At 44.0% G+C, this 21,032-nt stretch overlaps 1 protein-coding gene across 3 annotated transcripts in view; it reads right to left on the bottom strand.

Annotated features, from left to right (window-relative positions):
* Positions 1–18,373, bottom strand: part of LOC133341794 (microtubule organization protein AKNA-like) — a 29,066-nt gene extending 10,693 nt beyond the window's left edge. For all 3 annotated transcript variants that reach the window (XM_061550515.1, XM_061550516.1, XM_061550517.1), the window contains exons 1-16: positions 18,136–18,373; positions 13,751–14,378; positions 11,646–13,312; positions 10,486–10,560; positions 9,166–9,316; positions 8,588–8,694; positions 6,794–6,853; positions 6,026–6,153; positions 4,792–4,957; positions 4,037–4,269; positions 3,374–3,637; positions 3,132–3,258; positions 2,894–3,019; positions 2,165–2,271; positions 1,227–1,453; positions 396–525 (exon numbers count right to left, since the gene is read on the bottom strand). In XM_061550515.1, the coding sequence (XP_061406499.1) occupies positions 396–525; positions 1,227–1,453; positions 2,165–2,271; positions 2,894–3,019; positions 3,132–3,258; positions 3,374–3,637; positions 4,037–4,269; positions 4,792–4,957; positions 6,026–6,153; positions 6,794–6,853; positions 8,588–8,694; positions 9,166–9,316; positions 10,486–10,560; positions 11,646–13,312; positions 13,751–14,279 (4,097 nt within the window). In that variant the 5' untranslated portion in view covers positions 14,280–14,378; positions 18,136–18,373. The remainder of the gene's footprint in view (positions 1–395; positions 526–1,226; positions 1,454–2,164; positions 2,272–2,893; positions 3,020–3,131; positions 3,259–3,373; positions 3,638–4,036; positions 4,270–4,791; positions 4,958–6,025; positions 6,154–6,793; positions 6,854–8,587; positions 8,695–9,165; positions 9,317–10,485; positions 10,561–11,645; positions 13,313–13,750; positions 14,379–18,135) is intronic.
* Between the last annotated feature and the right edge of the window lie 2,659 nt (positions 18,374–21,032).

The raw sequence follows: 21,032 nt of genomic DNA, 5'->3' as shown, positions 1-21,032 counted from the left end.
ATCATGGAATCGCACATTACTCGACAGTGCTAACAATAACCACACTGCAAACAGAAGTTGGGTATTGATCAGACTGTCAATATATTTCAACAGACAGATGGACGCGTAGCTACAGTGTAGAAGTGATGTGGTGACACGCTTCATTGGCAGCAGTGCACAAGCACACGAAACAAAAACACGAATTCGACAATAAAACCGGCTTAAAATATGTGCATATATAATATCTGCGACGTTGTAGGCAATGATCCTTCTCCAGGAAATGGCCCTGCTGTGAAGAAGGGCTATCACCCGAAATGTGACCAAATATTTCTACTTTGTTCTTTGAAGGCAGTGTTATTGAGTTTTTTTCAATTCACAAATAAGTCAGGCGTGACAAGTGTGTTTGGCCTACTCACCTCCACGCCGCGTTCCCCCTGGGATGTTCTCCGTCAAGGTCGCCCAATTCTGCTCTCTTCAGTGGACGACAGGGAAATCCATCCAGACTGCAGACGTCTTCACGCTCCAAATCGTCCAATCTATCTCGACCTAAAGAATCAGTCAAGCGAGGCGTTATTTTAGAAACGTCCCTCCGCGACAAACGCTGCAATATTAAAGTGCATTACAGATTGATTTTTTTTTTTATCAGTCAAATGCTGGATCGGGATCTCCCCACGCCCGTGTGGGTAGTGAGGGTTATTTGACCACATTTCACCATGGTGGTCAGTGCGGGTTGGCTAAGGCACTACGCATAGTCGTGGAAGCATCGAAGCAATATACAACAGATTTTGCTGTACTGCCCTCTACTGCTCACCACATAGTGCCCAAAGCTGTTTGTGCATGGTGCTGTTACCCATCCAAATCCTATTCAGACTCAGCACTGTTTAACTTCAAGATTATAAGCATGAGTGTTCACGTCTGGCATGTGCATTACGAAAAGTAGTGAGCACAGACATGTGTTTGTGGCAGTGTGCTATGAACCTGGCAACCTGAGTTAGATTATCGGCCACAACTAACATCAGTGGCAATTATCTGTATCAGTCCTGGGCTTGATCGACTCAGCCTGAAATGAGTACCCGGAACGTTATCTCAAATATCAGCACTGGGGAGACAAAGCTTGCCAGGCACGGTACTGGCCACTCCATCTCCTTATGTGCCTTGCCAACAATAATAGGTGCTCGCTCACAGGACGCGCTCCAATATTCTGTGATCGTTTTCTTTGCGGGTGTATGTACCCTGCGGGTCCTCACCCTGGCGGCCTCGCGAGTCCCAGTCGCTCGCCGCGCTCGCATTCCACCGGCTTGAGGACGCACCGGGTCTGCGTGCCACGCGCGGTCCGTGCGCTCCCACCGCCTCGCTGGCCTCTGCGTCGGGCCAGACCCCGCGTTGCCGCGCAGGCTCCGCCAACACCGGTGCAACAGCTGGGGCGTCGCTCTCGCACTCCTCCTCGGGCAGAGACGGGTGGGAGCTGCTGCTCCTGAGGGGAATTAACAAAGCGGATGCTCATGTTATGGTTCTTTCGGTAAAGTCACGTAGAATGGAAATAATAAAGTAATAAAAATAAAACATAATAAAATAATTATTTGTCTTATTTTATTATTTCCATTCTATGTGACTTTACCAAAAGAACCAAGAAGATGCATCCCTGCAGTCACGAAAGCTTTAAATCGGATGCTCGTGCTGTTACCCAAGGCGCAGGACTCTCTGCAGCAGTGACGAGGGCATGTGACAATTCGTCCCCCATTGCAGTGCGATCGTCACGGCTCAAGTCACGATTCACGTCGACTTTAAATAATCTTAGGACAACAAATTAAAATTATCATTGGCATTGTGCTATCTTACAGCACGAGGCTATCAATAAGGCACTATATTTCACACACGGTTATAGTATTTAGTAGTTTTATAGGACGATGTTGCTTTGTGGCTTTACCTAATTCATTTGTGATTACTATTCTAATTTGTCAAATTCGGAATATGTCACAGGATTTTTAAAGCGTATTGTGAAGCAAATGGTACACATTTTGGGTTAATATGCCTGCACGATTAAGTAGGGTGGATGCTACAAGCAGTTCATACCAAACCTTTGCAATAAGCAAACACACAACTGCTCGGCTTGTTTCACCGACCATCCAGTGAGCAGGAAGCTCCTGCCCACTGGTGGCAGAAACTGAGATAGCAGCTCTGTTACCTTGCAGTGAGACGCAGACTCTCAGCCAGACTCGAGGCCCTGCCAGTTATCCTCCCGTTCTCCGAGCCAACGAAACCACTGTCTGTCTCGGGAGAAATCACGCGCTCCTGCAAAAGTGTTGAGCAAACAGGCTCAAACCACAGCTGCACATACAACACAGTGCACATTTATACACGGTACAATTTAAATTTATATAGCATCTAAATGTGAGCGAAACTCTATTCAGAAAGTAAGCGTATATATTTCGGAGAGAAACATTTATAGGCCATTGAAAAGGTCTTTATCCTGGACTTGAACAGGAGCAGGCAGTCAAAAACATGGATTGCATAGTGGAAGGGATTTCCTGCCTCCATAATTTCAGACTTTGGGAGCAGCAGAGGAGAACAGCTGTCACATGGCTATCACGCGTAGGTGCAGGGTTAGCATTCACTGCACACATACAGCACTGTGACCTCAGGGATTCAATCTCAAAGGCAAGCCTCGACTCGCCAAGAGAAGTAATGCTTGTGTGTGCACATCTAAACTAGTCTCATGCAGAGGTGACATTCAATTATGAAGGTGATGTTGGCACATTAGTTTCTTGTACATTTTACAGAGCACTAATTGTTCAATAATGATGTCTCTGAGGGTTTCTTCATCTGGCACAATTTGATGATGCAATTATATATTTTTTAAACTACTGGGGAAACAGATTTCAGAGATGACTTAAGTAAAAAAAAAAAAATGCACCTCTTTGATGGAATGTCTGTGTCGCTGGAAATTATCGAAGCTCCCTTGCAAAGAGATTCCACTGCTGGCAAGACTGATATGGCTTACGTGCCGAGATATTTCTCCAGCTTCTGTAGTCTTTTGATTCTGAGAACAATCACACACACTCGGTCAGTGGAAATAGTGGAGTAAGCCATCCAATGACATCAAGACAATCTCTCCAGGAAAACATCAAACAGTAAGGTGGAAAAATTCTCACCGGATGCTCTTTAGACTGCATGTCTCTTTGGTGTCTGTGCTCGGCAAACAGAGAAGGTGGCTCCACAGAATTAAACATCACGTTGAGAGGAAGAGGAGGCTGCTGACTTGGCTGGAGAGGCGAGTGCCTTTTCAGACGCAAAACAAATAAGCAAAGTTACATTACATCTCAGAGTAGAGTCACATCCTACATCACCAACTTAAAACACACAAATAACGCGACCTTGACAAGACGTAACGTACGGTTGAGGTGTCGGCGCCCTCCTTCCCGAGCCTCCAAACAACTCATCCTCCTCCCGTCCATCCATGTCTCGACTCCGACACGTATTGCTTTTGGAATCTTCCTTCGCATTGGCCGTGGACCTCTGCGATCGGTCGTCCGTTTTGCTTTGAGCCCAGACGTCGGGGAGCTGCGCCCGATCACGGCGCTGCCTTCCCGCTGGTGCTGCAACGCTGCGATGTTGGCGCGGCCCTGCCCTGCCCGTTGCTTGGGAGCCGCGATGGTAACTGCCCACCGCGGGAGACATCATCGCGCACATGCACAACAAACAGCCCTTGCTTACCATGCGCCGTAAACCCTGTATAAATCTCACAGAGCGTGGAGGTTAATGATAAGCGTTTGTTTGCACGTTGCTAGGTTGGCCTTGTAACCACATTCTATATACAGAGCACTCAATCTTTCACAGGTACAAAGAAATGCTAAGCAAATCTTTACATCCTATACTGCTTGTTTACTTTTGACTAAAATTAAGAGCATACTCTACCTTTGCATACATTTCCTCAACAATTGCAGTTTCAAACATTTAATCAAGAAATCATTCATTACACGTCTACTGCAAAGTAGTCAACGCAGCGGCTTTGGTGTAATCAAATGGCGAGGTGAGAAAAGAGTCAAGGTCTGCTAACCTCTGTGAGCTCAGCCCTGACGAGTCTCCACCATGGGCCGATCCCCGATCCTCCTCCACCGTATCTCCTCCTTCTTTATCACTCTCCCCGGGCTCCGTGTGGGTCTCACTTCTGCTGCTCTCTTGATCTCCCATTCTCTCCTCCATGCTCTCGCTCCCCACCTCATCGTCGGTCTCGCTCCCTTCCACAAGGTCCAAGGTGATGTGTTGGTGGATAACCACGGACAATGGACTCTGTAATGGTCACAGTGCCGGTGGCAACTCAACGGGTAAAATAAACACGATTTCTCACACAGCTATGCAGTACAGCAAAAGGCATTGTTGTTTTGTACTTATATGTGCCCATGTCTGTACTGTCTGCTTTCAAAAGGCCACACTAACCAGCGTGCTGAAGTATGGTAAAACAAACACTATGACCCACATAGCATGGAAAGGTCCTCCATCCAGCAAATAATTGACAAATAATTGGAGGCTCACATCTGCAACATTCATCTCAAAAACATTGCTTAAGTTTTAAAAATCATCAACAATTTTTTTTACGTCAGTAAACATTGCATTCACATCAACCCGCATGAACACGTCTCAAATGCAACCCATACTGTTTTAAATGACATCACGCAGAATTACACTTCAATCAAGCAGATTATTTAGCAGCAAATCCACGACACAGTCAAATCAGTTGGATAAAATAAGAGTTGGAGTGAAGTGTCACGCGATCATCTCACGGTATCATTCCGCCATGAGGCGCAGCGCTACCTCAGAGTGGCTGCTGGGGACTCGCTGTGTCTTTACAGCGGTGGCCGACAGTGACGTGGAGGCCGCCGCTGTGTCTGGAGACGCCGGTCTGCATTGACTCGCGTCCATCTGCTCCTTCATCTCCTCCAGGCTCATCCCCAGCTGAAAAATCGCACCTTCCACCTCGCTGCCGGATAAGAAAGCGACGCGTTACACGCCAGCACGCGTAACCTCAGAGTGAACCTTCAACAGCAGGTGTTCATTGACCTCTACGTGATCAGCATTCTTGATAACAAGTACACACAGTGGGCATTCTTCAACAATACATTTGCAATAAACGCAAGTATCCAATGAAAGATGGGACTATCACGGGGAGAGTGTAAAGACTGGCATTGCAGAACTCTTGCTGAGTTTATGTGCATACCGCTTGGGTTTAGGGTGAGCTACAATGTAACTCAATCTGCAATGTTGCAGTTGTTTCTCCCACCCCCCTTCCCAAACTAATTCCTGGGCCCACTAAACAGTAACACAACAACATCTCGCCACGGTGGCACTGATGTTAACTACATCGCCTGATATACGGGAGGTTACGGGTTTGATCCCGACCCTGACACCCGTATATTTAGAGTTTGCCTGTTCCCTCTGTGGTCGCGTGGATTTTTCTCTGGGTCCTCCGGCTTTTCCCACCACATTTAGAGTCAGCATGCGTTTAGAGTATTTGGCTGCTATACATTTACACGTGATAAGCCACTTGATTGGACTACCATTTGTGGTCAGGTCGCTTCTGGAAAAGAGCTATATAGCTCAGTGGGCCTTACTTGGTAAATTAAAAAAGTTTCCTAATTGTGTACTGCAATGCCTTGCTTGGTGAAAGAGCTTCCCCTGCCTCCCATTCCAACCAAACGGCATGTACACACTTCCACACATGAGAGACCACTCTCACAGGGTTACACTGACTTGGGCAATTATGGGTAATGCTCCGACATTAAATTATACAGCAGTGTCATATTACCATTTTAAAACACTCATAATCGATGCAAGTAAACCTTGCATAGCAAAGGCACTTACTTCAACTGTTCTCAAATAATTGTCATCTCTTTCTTTTATTTGACAGAGCAACCTGTCACGAGTGATTTTGCATAATTTCTTTGTTCGATAGCCTTCCGTACAGCGACTGAAATGACCAATTAAAGAACATCTATCAAACAACGAGCGCACACATGCACGAATTTCAAACCAATCACACGGTCCTTACCGGTGTGGATCAAAGTGTCCGGCCATTCCACAGCGATTAGTCTGTAATTGCAGGGCTCGGTGCTCCTCGTTCCGAGCCATGTACTGCCGCTCTAGGACATCCTGGTCCCTCCTCAGCTGTTCAAAGGCCTGGTGAATGAACCCAGAGGACTTATGTGTGTATGTATGCATGCTGGACTTCTTTCGCACCGTACGCAGCCAACCGTGCTAGTCGAGGGTGTGGGGAAAGGACAACCATAATCAACGTTTTTGGGTTTAGATCGCGTTATTTCTAAATGTGTCGTAACCCTCCACCACCCGACACGGCCAATCAGTAAAAAAGTGTCACGTTGACAAAAGACAAATAGTTCACTGCTTTAGCCCACCGGTGTGTTGAAGCGTGAAACCACAACATTTACAATTTTTGTGGTTTCACGCTTCAACACACCGGTGGGCTATAGCAGTGAACTATGTCTTTTGTCAACATGACACTTTTTTACTGATTGGCCGTGTCGGGTTGTGGAGGGTTACGACACATTTATAAATAACGCGATCTAAACCCAAAAACGTTGATTATGAATAATATTGGTCGCGAAAGCCTACGTGTTAAAAGGACAACCAACTAAACACAAAAATCAGTTCTAAAGAAATTCGTTTTTAATCACCGGGATGCCATCATATTCATTTGTACATTTGTTCGTAAACACACACGCTGCAGCGCACTCATGTGCTTGTATGCACGAGAGCTGGTGCTCTATGAAGGTTGAGAGATGCCTCTTTTGGTGCTTACCTCCTGCTGATTTTCCAACGACAGTTTTCCCAAGTTTAAAAGTTCCCGAAATTCATTGACCTACAAAAGTGCACAACAACAATGCCTGAACAATTAATAAAAAAAAAAAAATATATATAATTATACGTAAAATGGAAACACACTAAAATAGCTGTAATATTCGAGCAGGATATATAACAACGATTAATATTTCGATTTAAAGCTTTCGTGACTGCAGGGATCCATCTTCTTGGTTCTTTCGGTAAAGTCACGTAGAAGGGAAGTAATAAAATAATAAAAATAAAACATAATAAAATAAAATAATTCTCACGACGTTTCGGCTACAACGCAAGCAGCCGTCTTCAGGTGAAGAAGAGAATTATTTTATTTTATTATGTTTTATTTTTATTATTTTATTACTTCCCTTCTACATGACTTTACCGAAAGAACCAAGAAGAACGATTAATATTTTAATTTCATAGTCAATTCATCAGAATCATGTATTTGTACTTTACCCTCACCATCTACCATCTGCAATTTAAATGCCTGCAGAGCACATCCCTGCAGCGGAATGGTCCTCATCCAATTTGGACTTGCTCTGTACAAATCAATACTCTTTCCCTGGAGTGAAGACCCTTGCCATTAGCTTATCTTATCCGATGACAAGCCTTCACATTCCTAACCATTGGTTTCCCTTGTACACAGTGCAGGCCCATCCTAAGTTGTGAGCTAACAAAGCCTTCATATATGTGTAACACGCTTCCCTGATGATGATACGGCTAAGTTACAAAGGTGTATCAGTTTAAAGCTTTCGTGACTGCAGGGATTCATATTCTTGGTTCGTTCGGTAAAGTCACGTAGAAGGGAAATAATAAAAATAAAACATAATAAAATAAAATTATCACGACGTTTCGACCACAACGCAAGCAGACGGCTGTTTGCGTTGTGGCCGAAACGTCATGAGAATTTTATTTAATGTTTTATGTTTATTATTTTATTATTTCCCTTCTACATGACTTTACCGAAAGAACCAAGAATAAGGGTATATCCCTTTAAAACCAGTGCCGTGTTCACCCGGGATTAAATGAGAGGTTTAGGTGGACTGAGATGATGGGCTCAGGTTGGTAACCGATGACTGCACGAACACACCTTTTTAATGAAATCTGGGTATTCACTTAATTAGAAAAGTTCCACCTCTGAGAAGTAACAATTGTAGTTTAACATTCAATGACCCCACTCTTTGCAGGTCATATAAAACTTGAGGCCCAAATGTGAATAACAGAGCCTATTTAAGTGACTTCAGAAGCATTTTGGTGATGCCAACTTCCAAGACCATTACTGAAGCATCATTGTGCGGATATGAATTCAAGATGGCAAAATGGAAAGTTCTACATCTCACAAGACAGAAAAGGTACAAGTAGAATACAACTGAATAAAACAAAATAATTTGGTGTTGGCAAGAGAAGTACAACATATGAGTTGTACAAAATTCACCACTGGGACTAGACACTGTTGACATGCAGATAAATGCAATTTCAATTCTAAGCAAGACCACTTTGTCTCAACAGCAGCCATTGCCGGAAGGTGTCAAAAACCAGCTCTGCTGAACTATGAGCGGCATTATAAATGGATGCTAACAAGCATGCACATATCAGAGGTCGCAACCGGGTACCCGATACCCGGCTACCCGGCCGGGTACGGGTACCCGTTTGTGACCCTGGTGCGGCTGGTTACGGGTACGGGTAAGGAAACAAAACCCGTTTGCGACCTCTGGCACATATCTACCGACTGTGGAAGCCGTCAAGTTAAACCCACCTTGTCCCTGAAACATAATGCTTGGCTGGCCAGCTCCCGTGTCAGGCACATCCCTGGGGTTGCCTCCTCTTCATGCATGGAACACCTTGCGCCACCTGAGTCACCATCTGAAATTCAATCATTCTTCATTAATGGCACTGCGATTTCCTTGATTGTGTGTTTTCATTACACTTAAGAGCTAGGACCGATTTTTTTTATAGATTTCGAAACACATTAGCTTCCTCTAGTCAAAATTAGCGTTCAATTAAAGAAAAGCAATAACAGCTGCTTAACCCAATATTCCCCCAAGGCCATTGTCAGGTGATCAAAAATACCCACGATTGGTGAACTGTGAATCTTGAAAAATGTAATCCATCAAAGTGGCCTGGTGGGTTACCATCTCAAGCAGATTTTACAAAGCATCACTTTAGTTATAAACATTTTGTTGGCATCAGTGTCCTGACAGCACTGCAGTTCATAATGGCTGCTATGTTACCTACGCTTTCTGCAGACTGCCGTGAACATGGACGAATGGCTGAAATGTCCTTTTACATTTTATTCAAGTGTGATACAGCCTGTGTTTGCGCCATACACTGTACCTGGATGCTCTTGACTTCCTGCCCCTGGCTGAATGAGCCACGCCTGTTGTGGTTTTGGGATGGTGAGGGTTACAGGCCGGCTTGGGGTGTTCAAGGTTCCCACATGAATGGCACTGCTGGCAGGTTTTGGTGCATCGACAAACAGTGACACCTACACACATGCCACGGACATGATACGCTTCAAACGAGCTGGCCGACCAAAGCATCAATCGACGAAAAACACCAAATGTCACAGACAGGTAACACACATCCAATGCACTAAACCTTTGGCTCCCGAGCCGCATGCGGCTCAAGGAGCGCTTCGTAACATTATTTATTAAGGACAACCACCGTCTCGAATTCACACGCACTGCGGCTCTGAAACTATTTAGTTTTTTACCGAATTCGAAAAAAAGTCTCGTCTTGTCATTTTGGTTGCCGACCCCTGCACGAGTATAAGACACCGATCACTACACCGAGCTACATTTGCAGTTACTCAAACCTAATGCACGCGTGCAGTCCAACATTTCCATTCCAAGAAAGGTTGAACTTTAAAGACAATTGGCTATCGTGTAATTGTTGCTGCTCCAGTGACGCCAATGATGTGGAGGGACCTTCATCCAGCACGGAATATGTCAAGACTGATAATGCTGGCGATGCATTTCACGAGCATGATCCAAAGTGTATTTTTAAAAGCCCAACATTAATCTGAATCTAGGCAATGCTCTCTGTTTGAAACCCCCATGTCATTGTTAATTAATTTTCTATAAACAAATCAAAATATATTAAAAACAGTGTCAACCAAAAAGCCCCTTTCTCAGTGCGGCCGTCACACTTAAGCAAACAAGTTCTCATGCTGGGCGAGCCCGCGCTTGCCCCAACCACGAGTTTCTTTTGAAGGAACCCGTGGGGTCTTGTGTCAGGCTCTGAAGAAACTGCGCAACTGCACCTGGAGAGTGCAACGCTAAGAGCGTTGAGCAACAAAGACCAGTGGTTATTCAATGAAGATCACGTGGCACTGCTGACATACGGCGAGATGTTAACTACCTCGCCAGGTATGCAGGTCACGGGTTCGATCCCAACCCTGATGCATGAAAATATTTGGAGTTTGTATGTTCTCCCCGTGGTCATATGGATTTTTCTCCGGGTCCTCCGCTTTTTCCCTTCGCATTTAGAATCAACATAAGTTTAGTGTATTTGACTGCTATACATTTCCACGTGATAAGCCACTTCGATGAGGTATCACTTGTGACCAGGACGCTTCTGAAAAAGAGCTATATAGCGAAGTGAGGCCTTACCTGGCAAAATAAAAAAAAATTGTTCAATAGTTTAAAAACTCACCTTGGCACCGAGCCGGAGGTGGTCGATAGTATTCTCGGCCTCGGCGTACTTCGTCAGTAGCTTATCATAGTCCTCCTGGTGGTGTGGGGTACACACATGTCATGGGGGAGGTGGTGGGGGTCACTCGGAACAATGGGAGGCTCAATTACACTCAAAGGTTTTCACAACAGTTCAAAATTACCATCCCTCCCATTTCTCAATTACAACAATGTTGGTAAAAAAGCAACAGCTTAATCTAACAGGAGCAATTGCTGCAGGAACATAATGTTAAAATAAACAGAAATGTGTAAGAAAAAAATACAACCCGCGTGTAACATTTGGAAGTAAAAAGGATACAATGTGAACAAATTCATAAGATAATGATAATATATTTATGAAATTAACTCACTCAATGTGCATTAAGTTTATGATGCAGGGAAAAACTAAACATGCAATTGTATTTTTTTCTTGCTGTAGTTTTCACACCTGATGATGATTGCTTGTGTTGCAATCGAAACGTCGTGAGAATTTTTATTTATTTCCCTTTTACGTGACTTTACTGAAAGAACCAAGAATATGAAATTGTATTATTGAATATAAGTTTGACCGTTCTGTACTAAACGCACAAAAAAATGTGATCAAACGTTAGTACTTTTAAACAAGAGTTTTGGATGATTCTCAAAATATTTAGTAAACTAATTTGAGTGAATTTTTTTTAAATTAAAAGCATTACTCAAAGTCTAAAGGAGCGGTCTAATATTTCAGGCTATATTTCCCAAAGCCTTTGACTAAATCACCCAAATAAGCACAATCTCGGCAGATCTCAAAATCTAAGCAGGTTGTGCCTGGATAGTGACTGGATGAGTGACCGCCATGCACAAACAAGTTGTTCACCGGGCGTGCGGGGCTAAGTGGAGGGCAATGGAGGGCAGCACAGAAAAAATACATTATTGTACTGTACTTATATTCTCCCACGTCTATGCTCTCCACCTTCATCAAGCTGCACTCACCGGGCCGGGTGAAGCACGGTCAAATAAATCCTATGGGCTGCATGAAGCAGGAAAGCCCTAATCCAGCAATTAATTTACAAAAAGAGCTGTACGTGTGCATGTAACACAATCTGGTAGACTCCTCGTTAAAAATCTCGTAGACAATAATCCACAAACCAGTGGTACGCTCACCTGCAGCTGCCGCACCATATCTGCGCTTGTTTTAGAGTTTGGGCTTCTGTTGTCGCTGTGCATTGTGGGGGTCCCTTCCTGAGGTTCGGGGGTAACGCAGCGCGTCTTGCACGACACCAATGGAAGCTCTGTGCTGTTGAGGACCTCCCGTACGGTTGCAACCAAGGGCTTGTGCGATACAGACCTGGCCAACTTGACACTGGCCTTTGTGGAAGACGGTGATCGATCTACTTTGGTCTTTGCCTTCTTCTGCGACCTAATTTTTGGCTCAACCATCGACAAGTTTGGCAGCGGGTAATTAACTTGTCCTCTCCTCTGTTTCTGGTTATCATCCAGCAATATTGACCTATCAGATGGTGCATTAGCTGCACAATTGTCTGATTTTAATACTGATAGCATTTGCTTCTTAATACAAGATATCTGACTGTAAGGTTCTGCGGAATTACACACGTCCATGCAGTTTACATTTGTACCCATCTCAACACTTTCACGGTCAATAATTAAAGAGGTCTGTGCACCTTCGTCAGCGCTGGGGAGCCATTGGGCATGTTCAGGTATAATTTGCATGCTGCCCTCTTTATGGCTCCTATGGAATTCATCTTTGATTAAAAAATCAGCTTGTTTAGCTGCTGCGGCAGCATCGACGCTCTCTGTGAACGAAATTTCGGGCATAGTTTCTGCTTCAATGTAATGTCTGGAACTGAGTTCATCCTCAGCAAACGGGTGACTGACTTGTTCAATGGCAGTCTTTGAATTTTGGGCTGTGGGCTCAATTACATCATTACATATTTCCAACTTAACTTCTTGCTCTCTGTGTAACATATCACAAGGCTGCTGTTGAAAGGTAGACTGTGCATGTTGCGCTTGTGCCGTAATAAGTACATGTTCATAGGCTTTGTATTGCATTTCCTGGTCTGAGCGAATAGTGTTTTTTGGTTCATTGGCTGAACCAACACAGACAATTTCATCTTCTACATTGCAAGTATTGCCTCGTGCCTCTGAAGAGTGTTCAATTGTGTCGACTGTATCTGATAAATACTTTCCATCGTGTGCTTCTGTGAGAAACACTTCAGCTCGTATTTGTGAGAAATACAAATTATTGCTGGGTCCAACAAAGTCATCATTTGAACGTAACAAGTGCTCCTCTTCGATTACCAAAGCATGCCGTGCTCCCGTCTCATCGGCAAGTGAATAACGCAGCCCTGCATTGATATCGCGTGACAGCGATTGAGCGTCGAGTCCCTCACGGTCCCCTGGATCATTTTCAAGTGCCAGGTTCATTAGGCAAGTGGACTGTTCCCTTCCACTTAGAGACAACGCTCCTTTCTCATGCAGCTCGGAAGAATGAGTGCACGACTGCCCTGTACCCGACGTATTACTCGCACTGTTGGGGTTCAAATCCGAACCCTCGTCCAGGTCTCCGTCGTATGGCAGGTCCGATTCCTCCTCGCTCGTCCTTCCGCCTTCTTCAATCTCATCGTCATAATCATCCGCAGACTCCATTCCCAATTGTTCATGAGGTGAAGCCCTGTGCTGTCCACTCCCCACTTCTCTGGCAGGGCCGCTTGTGCTTGCCATGATGCCTTGCTCTGGGGATACCCTCCACATCCTCCTGGGCGAAATATCTTTGGCGAGCTCTGGTGAGTTTTCACTTTGGAAGGTATCATCTGGGATGTGAAATATATTAAGCGTAATTAAACAATAAAAAAAATATGTATGCAGCTCCAAACATAAAGTGTTAAACCTATATATTCCTCGACTACTGAGTTACAGGACAGGTACACAAGATATGATTCAATAAAATGCTTAGTTTTATACACTCTGACACTTATATTTGAATTAAGAAAATGTTCTCCAAACCATTTTGTCATTGTAGAAAATCAATTACATATAACGACACAATAATTGCCAGCATAATTACATACTTCAATGCATGTTTATACCATATTTAAGCCAGTGGATAAACAAGAAGTGGATTAAACTGGTATATCATTTTCCTCATGTAAATATCAGCTGTGCGTGCTGCAATCCCAAAACGCCTACATGAGTAGAGATATACACGGCAGTGAAATGCACTTATATAACAGCGTGAGGTGCACACTCACCGTTGCTGATGTTGAGGGTGGCGTCTTCCGCAAGAGACACAGAAATAGCCACTGGATCAGAGTCCAGCAACTCGCTGATGCGGTAGCTCACATCTTCATCCGCCACTTCTAAACTTTGCTGCTTTTCCGACGACGCCGGCAATGCATCCGAATCCAATAGTTCGCTGACGTGAAAGCTGAGGTCGTCGTGTGCTTCATCGGCTGTTGTCCCTTCTGCCGACAGAGCTGCAGCATCCTGAGAGTCGGTAGTAGGATAGCTAGTCTCCTCTATGTCTAGGACATCCAAGGGAGCCTGCGAAACAACGTCACCTAAGCCAGGCTTGCGAGGAGGACGCACCTTATCCACAGTCTCTGCGATGTGGCTAAGTGGAACGGTCCCACAAGCTTCGACACGGTATCGGCTTCCTTCCACCATAATAACGCCATCCTCGTCCATGTCTTCCAGAGGCTTGTGAGTTTCATTGTAGGTTTTTTCGCTGGCGTCCAGGTCTGTTCCCTCATTTCCCCCATCGTCGCGGTCCATTTTCATGAAAGGATACAATCCATCGCTCTGCGGGTCAATTGTAACTATGCTACGTCCATTGTTTGTTTAACGGAAATGTAGTCTTCACGTGGTTTTTAGATGAACCTTGCAAACAAAAATGAAAATATTGCACACGCGTTCACAGATAAGAATTTAAAATGATCATGAAAGCATCAAATACATATTAAATGCTGGCTAAAAAAAGGCAGGCACAGGATTTCTAAAGTTAATTTGCCTGAGTGGCCTATGTGGTGTGCGTGCTTTATGACTCATACAGGATACTCTGCATTCGGTTTTGAGCACTGTCTGGCTTACACAAAAGACCTTTCTAATCCCATGTGCCGTAAATGGATTTAACCCCCTAGGGTCTAAGATAATGTGGGTCCCTCTTGTAAATACACGTATGGCTCAATGTCTACAATATTCTACACACAGGAACCTCTTTAGAAGAATACTTTATTCAGCCCCATGGTGCGTTTGGGGTTACAGAGGTTGTTTTCTTTATGCCAGCATACTGTTAAACTGCATCACCAAGCATCGACAATGAGGGCTTACATAATTAATATACTTGCAATGTGGGACCATGGCATCAAGCAACCAGTAAAAACACGATTTAATAATGTATTAATAAATGCAAGCCCCTTCCTGGCAGTATTTTGCATCAGATGCTTTTCTGTTAAAGGATCCTGGCAAACAATGGTCATGTAATATGAATGCAAAGTGTAACTCGATCTTAAGCCAATTACCAAAGAAAACTGGATGCTTTCCAGATAAGTCTAAGCTGTAATAGGACCCATTTTGGACCAGTATTGCTTCAATTATCCCATGAATTAAAAATGATTTTTCAAAGTCAGAAGAAATACTTACTAAAATTGCTTGAAATGTAGCAGTATTAGTCCATTAAACAATTGTTTTGAGGAAGTAATTCAAGAAAAAACTACCTCCTTGACAGGATATAAGTTGCACATTTTGAGAACTCATTTCAATCTGATTTTACAGTTGATGGTTTCATCAAATAGTTTTCAAACGACTTAAAGCTTTCGTGACTGCAGGAATTCATATTCTTTGGGTCTTTCGTGACTTTACCGAAAGACCCAAAGAATACGTTTTCAAACGGTTGATTTTCTTTCACGTGAATATGGATAATCACAATTTATGTGCATTTCCACAAAAATCCAGATAACTAAAGAAATGACAAAATATAATTCGAGACCTAACATAGCTACGTCGCAAAATCAATATATAGCATTAGAAGCAAAGTAGCTTTAATCTGCACTGTTGTATGTAAATGCATGAGGAAAATGTGGACATATGGAGCCAGAAATATTCATTCAGCGTGACCTCTAAAGAGAGTCCACGGAACAGATGGGGATTATTCAGATGCTGTGTTCATAAAAGCTCAGAAAATCTAGGCCACCCTGAGCATCTGCTCCCACAGACCTCATTTGCAATGGCATAGGTGGTCGTTGTAAATTGGCATGTTGGTTGTATGGCTTGTCCAACATGTTTAACAGCATTTTGGAGAAGCAGTATAATCATTAATGAGTCAAGTGTAATGTGATTACCACATAACAGAAGCATTTTAAATGTGATTGTTGTTGTTGGCATGAAAGGCCAAAGGGTGGGTTAGTCTCGCATATTGTTTCTCTGATTTAATGTCATATTCTGCGTACAAAGAGGAACTCCCCTTCTTTGTAAAAGAGCCGTTTTACTCAATTGGCGTTCACCTGGTTACAAATGAAGCTCATGTATAGATGACCAAGTAAAGAAATACTATAATAACAACAACAAAAGAGTCCTCAACGCTTTTCCAAAATATTTATTCCGGAAAAAGTTTAAGGCGTCCACTCAGTCAACTTAGCCTTGTCCAGTTACTCGTGAGGATCAATGACAGATCAACTCTGTATGTGAGTTCAAACTCCATCCAGAGTTCATTCTGCCAATCATCGCCATTTTTTACAGGGTTGGTAAATGGGTACCAGGGTGGCGAGCTGCACAACTAGGTGGCAATTGCCTTACATCAGAGGCAAGGCTCGGCCATAAAAAAAACCCATAAGATTCCAATGACTTAGTGCAAGAAAAAAACTAGTTGTTGAGTTTAATAATAAGACCGATATCCATAACAGTTGTGTAGAAGTATCTCCAATTGCTAATGATCACCAGAAATGGGCATTGATCAGTATTCATACATTTTGGAAGAATAATTTGATATTTTAACTTATTTAGAAATACATGCTTTATTGTAAGATGCACAAAAGCAGCCCACGTTCACAATAAACGAGTCAACGCTGTAATGTATTATCAACAAATAGATATAAGTGGCAGAAAGAGTCCAACTCTCGAATGAAAAACCATCTCATGTCACCGTGTCTTGTGGTGTGCTCTTCATATTAAACGCCAAGTAATAAGTACGATGCCGTGTTTTACAGAAAAGCATATGCCGCTTTACAACAGTAATTATTTCAAATACACAACTGCACGGCCGTGTATCGTGTTAAACTAAACACGTTTACATCGCATTTACCACTCACACGTCACGTATGACAGTTGCCAATCACTTAACGATGCACATTAAACCGTGACATGCACACACATTACACGTGGATAAACTCGGCACGGATACTGCAGTTAAGGTGTCAACGTGATGTTATTAGAGCATGTTTTTTGTTTGCATGTTCACCACAAGTACGTGTGGTTAGTGCAGACAGGATTCCTTAAATAAGAATTATATTTGGTGTTTTAACATCTTGACATCTGTATTTTTGCCAGAAAGGGTACAACCTATTGTTAAACATACTTGATGATGATTGCTTGTGTTGCAGTCGAAACGTCGTGAGAATTGTTATTGTTTTATATTTATATTTTATTATTTCCCTTCTACGTGACTTTACCGAAAGAACCAAGAATATATATATATACTTATTTTCATTAGTTATATTACGTATCATCCTTTATATGTAAAGTTGGACCAGAATTCACGCTGATCTGGGTCGATTGGCAAATGCTTTGCAAGATATCTAACGAAGCGTGAGGTGGCCCGGTTAATCTTCTTGGTTCTTTGGTAAAGTCACGTAGAAGGGAAATAATAAAATAACAAAAATAAAACATAATAAGATAAAATTCTCATTAGGACGCTGTCTTTCCGACAGCCCTGTTCTTCACCTGAGGACGGCTGCTTGCGTTGTGGCCGAAACGTCGTGAGAATTTGATCTTATGTTTAATTTCTATTAATTTATTATGTCCTTTCTATGTGACTTTACCGAAAGAACCAAGAAGATGAATCGCTGCAGTCACGAACGCTTTAAATCGAAATTGGCCCGGTTCAGTTCGCAGTGCGCTAACGGCTGCGCCACCGCTCCATCCCAGCAATACAAACATTGCGGTACCAACAATAACAATAACTTGGGTGAGAAGGGGGCAATAAAGAACCCTCGTAGTTTTAGATAAGCAACTCAATAAACACGTAGAGTTAGGTGGTGAACGCCGAGGGGGGGGGGGGGGTGTCACCGCACGTTGTACTGTCATTCTACGCCACTCTGCGAGGTAACATGTCCATGTCGTGTGGTTTTGCTATTTCCATTACAGTGGTTTACTATGCGGTAAACCACCGTCATCAATAAACAACAATTCACCGTGACAGTGAACATTGTGAGACCCACTCTCTAAGACTGCAGCGTGCCGTGCGCGAAGACTTCCAACGCATTTGAATGCCGGTGCTGTTCAAGTCCCTGCAACTCTGCGACAGATTGCCTGACCGTGACTGTACGAGTTTAAATGCGTTGCCTTCTTTACAAAAGCTCGTTTCCGAGTTGTTTTAACGACAAAAAAAGCAAAAAAATGCAGCCGCGCCGCGCCAACTTACCCGGCACCGCGTGTGCATCATCGCGCGCCGCGACGCCTCTGATCGCCCTCGAAACAGCCGTAAAAAGTTGTCGAAGGCAATAAAACGACGGTAAAGTGACACGGGCGTGTACAACTAACGGTGGGCAGTGGTGACGGCAACAACCACAACAACAACCACCACAACAACAACCACCACCACCGCCGCGTGGAATGCAGCGGCGAGGCTGCCCCAGCCGCCACCGCCACAGCCGCCGCTCTACGCCCCGCCCCCCTCCACAGTCCGCATGAGCAAACGGACCAATAGCGTGCGAGTTTGGCCTACCGCGTGATCGGCGCTAGCCAATAGCAGAGCGGTGGTGGTGGGGGAGGGTGTGGCTCTGTCGTCATGGAGACGCGGGCGCGTGCGCGCTGGGAAATTGCAACGCGGATGCGCGCGCGCGCGCACCCCCCTCTCCCTTCTTCCGCACGAGGGGGGGCGCGGGGCGGGCGTTGCCGTGGTAACGCAACGCTCGGGCCGCGCTGATTGGTCGAGGCGTCGTGCGTCAGCTGGAGACTCGCCGAGGATATTTAAACAACAAAAAACCCGTTGGGAGTGTGCAAACCACGTGGTTGCACGCGGTGCCACGTGCGCGCGGTGCCGCGTGCTCGTGCCACGTGCCACACCACGTGGTTTGCACGCGGTGCCACGTGCTCGTGATCAGTGAGCACGGGACTGTTGGGTGCAATACTCCCGACTGATGCTCCTGCTGTTGTAGAGTGACTCATGCAGCCAACTATGGCTGCAGGGTTTTGGTAGTACATGTTGTTTGTCGTTTATTGTGAAAATTCCGTCACAGTTCCTATGATCACTGTTTCATTGCTTTATTTTGGTGATTTCGAAAAGTTTGCTGGTTTGGCCACGTTTGTTTGTTGTAGTACGGAGTAAGACTGATGGCCTTAATCTAAGTTGTCTTGTGGTTGTTGTTGTTTGACTTGCATCCCACTGGGATTTTTGCACACAGCGTTGGTGTACGGTGTTTTTTTCTGCAATATTTTGCTGTCTTGGATTTTCTGTTTGCACTTAGTCACATATTCACTTTAAGATGTTTTCTTGTTCATTTTTTGTTTGTTGCGGTTGCATCCGATTCAAGAGCCGAATGGCTCACAGGGCTATACCTAATAATTTAACTTGAACGGTGTTACCCGCATTCCCAGCGGTACTTGTTTACTGGGTAGTTGGGCACGTTTTTTTTTATGATTGTGTGATGTTGCTCCAAGTGCACCTGGCCTGGCACCGGCGCCGTGGTGACGTCACCGTCACTCAGTGGTTAATGCTTATTTTCCTATGTCTGACGAGATCTGAAATTTTCGAGGTGATCTGGTCATAGTTATTTAGCACATTTATGCCTAAGAATGTAAAAAGTGCCTTACAACACAATTGCCAAGGAATACAAGCCAGAAAGGGCAAAACTGGAAAAATAAGGAAAATAGAAACGAACAATGACTCCGGGATATCGCAGGAAAGGGAAGCGATGCCGAACCCTAGCACACACTCACGAAGGCGGAAAGGTCACTGACGTGCAAATTGATGAAATCCACGTAAAATCCTCTTCCGCAGTCAGGCTAAAAAGCCATCAGTCCAGCCCACCATATCCACCCAACAAGCCGCATCAACCACACTAGTGGTTGTGTGAGACGGTTGCATATGGTTGGTAACAAGGCGCTGGGTGTGTGGTAGGGATGGCCAAACTCTGGCTCTGGATTCCTGCAGCCAGAGCAGAGTTTTCCAATGTTCTATATTGTACTGGGCTCGATTCAACAACAAACCTTTGTGTTTCGATGTAAAGCTTTCGTGACTGCATGGATTCATCTTCTTGGTTCTTTCGGTAAAGTCACGTAGAAGGGAAATAATAAAACAATAAGAATAAAACAATAAAATAGACAGCGTCTGAATGACGCTGTCTTTACGACAGACCTGTTCTTTACTTGAGGACGACTGCTTGCATCGTGGTCGAAACGTCGTGAGAATTGTATTTTATTATGTTTTATTTGTATTATTTTATTATTTTCCTTCTACGTGACTTTACCGAAATAACCAAGAAGATAAACCTTTGTGTGTTGTTAAATCTAACTGGAGCAGAGCTGGGGTCACTGGAGCGATTTGGAGCCTGGGGCCAGAGATGAAGTTCTAGAGCAGCTCCACTGTTACAAAAAACCTGACTTCAGTTTAAGTACAGAAGTAGATTTTTTGTAACCCTCAGAAGTACCGTACTGGGTGCAGTGGTGGCAAGATGTTAACTCACTCTGCTGGTATGCAGGAGGTCATGGGTTCGATCCCGACCCTGATGCCTGTTTATTTGGAGTTTGCATGTATTTCCCTGTGGTCGCGTAGATTTTTCTCCGGGTCGACCAGTTTTCCCTCCACATTTAGAATCATGCATTTAGAGAATTTGGCTGTTATGAATTTCAACATGATAAGCCACTTTGTTAAGCTATCAATTGTGGCCAGGATGCTTCTGAAAAAGAGCTATACAACTCAGTGGGCCTTACCTAGTAAAATATAAAAGTTTCGTTTCAATGCACAAAGCATTCAAATTTCCCAAAATAACGTCTAAATTATTTGACTGCATTACATTTAAGCAAGGAATTCCAGGACTTTATTGTATGTCATCATAGCTGGTAGGATGAAGGATGGGTCAGCCCTACACCATGACCGACGCACTGAAACCCTTTTTGACGTGTGATTTCAAATATATTGACAACAGTGTTATCACAATTCCGTGCGTGTATCATGAGCATAAACATTAATTAAAATTGATCGTCATCCACAAGTAAATTGTGTAGATGACAATTATGATAATCCATGTCAGCAATGTAAATATGCAATGTGCAGAGCCGTACATTAAATAATGAATGAGGTATTTATGACCGTAACAA

The sequence above is a fragment of the Lethenteron reissneri genome, chromosome 12, assembly GCF_015708825.2.
Source record: "Lethenteron reissneri isolate LAM-NWPU_2019-01 chromosome 12, ASM1570882v1, whole genome shotgun sequence".
Lineage (NCBI taxonomy): Eukaryota > Metazoa > Chordata > Hyperoartia > Petromyzontiformes > Petromyzontidae > Lethenteron > Lethenteron reissneri.
The sequence above is the reverse complement of the archived record's forward strand: the minus strand, read 5'-3'. Positions and strand labels throughout refer to the sequence as shown.